The sequence below is a fragment of the Gavialis gangeticus genome, unplaced genomic scaffold (assembly GCF_001723915.1).
Source record: "Gavialis gangeticus isolate Ggan-Ray unplaced genomic scaffold, GavGan_comp1, whole genome shotgun sequence".
Classification (NCBI taxonomy): Eukaryota; Metazoa; Chordata; order Crocodylia; family Gavialidae; genus Gavialis; species Gavialis gangeticus.
Window position 1 is genome coordinate 58,520,976 of NW_017729025.1, and position 4,754 is coordinate 58,525,729.

At 38.2% G+C, this 4,754-nt stretch overlaps 1 protein-coding gene across 1 annotated transcript in view; it reads right to left on the reverse strand.

Annotated features, from left to right (window-relative positions):
* Positions 1-1,145: 1,145 nt before the first annotated feature.
* TTC6 (tetratricopeptide repeat domain 6) overlaps positions 1,146-4,754 on the reverse strand; it is a 53,079-nt gene continuing 49,470 nt past the window's right edge. Inside the window, exons 14-16 of the mRNA XM_019518862.1 lie at positions 4,028-4,157; positions 1,723-1,898; positions 1,146-1,286 (exon numbers count right to left, since the gene is read on the reverse strand). Coding sequence (XP_019374407.1) covers positions 1,146-1,286; positions 1,723-1,898; positions 4,028-4,157 — 447 coding nt within the window. The remainder of the gene's footprint in view (positions 1,287-1,722; positions 1,899-4,027; positions 4,158-4,754) is intronic.

Genomic DNA, 4,754 nt, shown 5'->3' on the forward strand with positions numbered 1-4,754 from the left:
CCCATCAACCAGAAATGAAGTATATAATTTATATGTTGAAACAGCAGAAAGTAAAGAGGAAGAAAAACTAGAAGTTGAAGGGCTAATGGCTATAAATATCTAACTTGTTAGGAAAAAAAAAAGAAGGGAATGTGGTAATAAATTTAATCGGGCTCCTAACTACTTGACTAAGAAAACAAACAGAGACCAGAGGTGCTGATACTGCTTATTTCACTTATATGTTCTGAGATAAGGAATCCTGCATGCCTTGTTTTGTCTTGATATATTACCCTGTGTACGGATGTTAAGTTTATTTTTCTCTCTGAGAAACCAGAAACTGATAACTATTTCTATAAGCACAATGTTTCACTCTTCTTTAAGTAAACTGCCTGTATGCCTGTGTGTGTGTTAGATCAGTGATTTATTGTCCAAGGTCGTACTTTTTTCTGTCTCTGTCTTAAGTAACAATATGCTTGTAACCTTGTAGAGTTCGAGGATTCCTTTGAAACAGACAAGTGGGTGATTCTCCTTGCTGTATGGAACTCTCCCTGTGATCACAGTATAGCCCTGAATAAAGAAAAGCTGGCTCTGTCAGTTCTGATTCAACCACAATGCGAAGTTTGATTTCTTCCACAGTACAAACTAGTGAAGAGTAAATTCAGGTTAGACATTAGGAAGAATGTCACCTGGCTGGGGTCATCTGATCTCGGTCCTCTTTCCTGCCAGAGGCAGAGGCAGGGGACACGATGATCCTTTGTGGTCCCTTCCAACTCTACAATCTATGAATCTATGAAACCAGAAATGCTAAAGTTGGAGTTTTCCATGTAAACTGAGGGAATTAGGCATCTAACGAACTAAATATTAAGCATGCCCTTAACTTTAAGCATATGTTTAAATCCAGCTAACTCTAAAACATTCATTTGAATCACATTTAAGCACACATTTATCTGCTTTGCTGAACTGGGACTGGTCCAATGCCCATGAAGTCAATATTTAGTTTCTCTAATGAATACATTGACCTAAAAGACTCAACTTCTGTTAGAAATCATTTGGAAACTGTGGGTATTTAACTGGTATGACTTCTAAAGCATGCATTAAATATTGAAAATGTAGAGAATTCACAAAGTCTATTCCAATATTAAAATAATAATTCCAAGCTGCATATCTTACCTTGCCTGAGCATTGTTTGGGTCTTCCTTAATCACAGCTGTAAAATCCTCAATAGCAACAGTCAAAGCTGATTTCTCAAAGGAATGTATTCCATGTTTCATTAGTGCGTCTGTTCTTTTTGGGTTGCAACGAAAACACTACCATGAAAAATAAGAAGGCATACAATATTTGAGATCCAATAATTGTTATGCAACAGTCCTACTGATTAACTGTCCAATATTTAAAAATCTGATTTAAAAATTCTGATTTAAAAATCAGAAACCAAATGGCAAAGAATGTGTTACATAAATTATCTTCCATTCTTTAAAAAAATGTCCTTGTTCCTGGATCTCCTTTGCCATTTTTCTCCATTTGTCTGAAAAAGGGAGCACACATCCAATTGAAATAAGCTTATAAATTAACAGTTAATTTAGTTCTCTGTCTGGGTATGAGTTACAGAAATTATGTATTAACTTCCATGGCTCTGACATTCTTTCCTTTTCTCTGTCTTGTTAGAGTAACTCTTTCTGAAAGCTATTTGCAAGACGCATATAGTTGCCACTGTACTTTAAAACAACAAAAAGGTAAACCTACTTTAGTATAATCTTCCATGGCCAATAACAATTCGTTTTCATTCTCCAACAGCTCAGCTCTCCGGAAATAAATGTCATCATCAGTAGGGTTGCATTTCTCTGCTAATGTGTAATTTATGATTGCCAATGCATTATTACCCTGCCTTCTATAAATTTCAGCCTTTGACAAATATGCATCTGAAATGCATCAAAAAAGTAAAGGGCAATATGTAAAAACATAAAATACTAACAATTCATCTGTCACTTACATAAAAATAATACAATATTAATAATAATAAAAGTAGGTTCCATTGTCTCACTCTTCCAGCAGACCACAAATTTTGGAATTATATCTCTGTCCTCACAACCTTAACATACAGCAGTTTTCTAACCCACACAGTTCTAACTGATAGCTCTTCTGAGGTTCCCTAGGCATGGTGAGTCTTTACTAATTCAAATACATTTAAACACATTTTACAGGGCACACCTGCAGGTGCATTAACACACTTTAGTTAATGTGCATTAAATGTATTACCTCCGGGCATTTATACACATGCTCCAGAAGTGGGGAGGGGGCACTTTAATTGGAGCCACTCTAACTAAAGCACCCAAAGTGTCTCATGCATCCGCGTCCACATGCTTCAAAATGGCAGTGGGGGCATTTTATCTAAAACTCAAATAAGCTCCATTTTGAAGTGTGGGATACACCAGATGTGGGAGGCTGCTGGAGCATGGTAATTGCCAAGCTTCAGCAGACTCAGTTAATCGAGTCTGCTCCAAACCACTGGAATTCAGCGTGTCAGAGCAGCCTCCCTGCTCGTGTATAGGCACCCTCTTTTGTGAGGTACTAGGAAAATGCACGTTAGCCTGTCTTAATGCATATTAACTAAATAGCACTGTTTTTTTTAGTGACACTTTAATGCACATTGAAATAAGCTAAAGCACGTTAAAGTACATGTGTAAACGTGCCCACAGTGTCCTAAAACTTCAAGGCCATTTTAGTCTAACTAATGTAACAGCATGGCCTACCTTGCATACTTCTGCACAACATTCTAAACTGTAGATTGAGATTACAAAAGAAATTCTACATATGCATGAAAGCTCCTAGCAACTTCAAAGCTAATATATTTTAAACTCAGCATGTGGCTTTGAGACACACTGCAAAAAATGTAAGTGTGGACAAACTAAGAGCCATGAGTTAGGTCATATTTGTGTAAAACTTCTGATTAAACCTTACAAAAGAATGTTTATACCCATACACAAACCTCAAAACAATTTTGCTCCACCTTTCAAGAACAATGAACTTAAGGTAAGTAACAAAATGTCAGTCTAAAATAAATTAGTTTGGTTACATATGAATAGCTAAAAAAGGAAGTCAATAAAATGATATTTTAGTCTTAAAATACATTTTAATCTTAACTGCTGTGGGTAGCTACTAATCCCACTATTTGCATGCAATAAAAATTAGAATAAAAGGAAAAATATGACTGAACTCCCCAAAACACAAAATGGGACAGTGGATACATCTAGTGGACAAAGAGGATTGATGGGCAGGGCTGAGGAGAACATAGTTTCTCTCTGCCTTAAAACAATGAGGAATCTCCAACCTTGCACAGCTACTTGTGGGATGGAAAAGAATTGGCTCCTGGAGCCATGTCCAGTCCCACCAGTCTTCTTAACCACCCTAAAGCACAAACAGACTAACAGCTACTTATCATAGGGCTCTCTTGCTTCAGGAAATCTCTAGTTGACCACAGTCCCAGTTAGGTCCACAGGCAAGTCTATACTAATAGTCCCCAAATGCTGGTGCACATAACATTTCAGGTTCTTCTTTCTCTCAAACAAGGGGCCACCAGCCATTTTTCAAAAACAATTTGCCTTCCACCTGCCCTCCTTCACATATATCCTTTTTGTTCTGCCACTAATTGGGTGAAGTTTCCCCCTGTTTAGTTCCTCCTTCTATTCTAACACCTTTCAGACAATAGTTAAGGCCCTGGTTGACAAAATGCAGAACAGCTCATTGACTTAGATTGGCTAATGCAGGGTTTGTAAACCCTTCTCAGGATCAGTATCAGCTTTCTTAATAACAGTAATGGATAAAACTTCATTATACTTGTTTAAATATTGAAATAAAATACATAGTTACTGTTCTAAAATATCTGACTTTGGCTCTGATCCTGCAAATACTTGGGCTTAGATTAAACCTTACAAGCTGCAGGTTACCCTACTGAAGAGATTTAAGAACATGCAAAAAAATCAGCGTAGAGTTGGATAATTTGTAAGAAATAAAATGTTTAAATTCAGCAGTCACAATTCAAGGCACTCACCCACACTATTTTTGTTCCACTTAATTATATAATTCAGGTCATCCAAGGCAGCTGGAATCTTGGCTTGAAAGAGGTAAATTAAATGTCTGTGCCAATATGCATTAAGTAACAGTGGTTCTAAGCTTACAGCCTATGAAAGAAAATGTGAAATAAATATATTATTTATACTTAATGTGCAAGGAACTTCCTGAATACAGAGAATTAGTCCAAAATGCAAATATTATGTAAATAATATGAAAGCTCCAAAGCTTGGAAACACTTGGGTCGCCAACTGGCTGGAGGGTCACACCCAGAGAGTGATAGTGGAAGGGTCATTTTCGACCTGGAGGGATGTGGGCAGTGGGGTTCAGCAGGGCTCGGTCCTCGGGGCCCGCACTGTTCAACATCTCCATCAGTGACTTGGACGAGGGGGTAAAAAGCACCCTGTTCAAATTTGCTGATGACACTAAGATATGGGGAGATGTGGGCATGCTAGAAGGGAGAAATAGGCTGCAATCAGACCTAGACAGGTTACAGGAGTGGCGGATGAGAATAGGATGGGATTCAACACTGACAAGTGCAAGGTGATGCACCTGGGGAGGAAGAACCAGCACCATACCTACAGGCTGGGGAACTCCCTTCTTGTCAGTGCAGAGGCAGAAAAGGATCTTGGAGTCATCATTGATGCCAAGATGAATATGGGCTAGCAGTGTGGGGATGCAGTCAGGAAGGCCAACCTCAGCTTGTC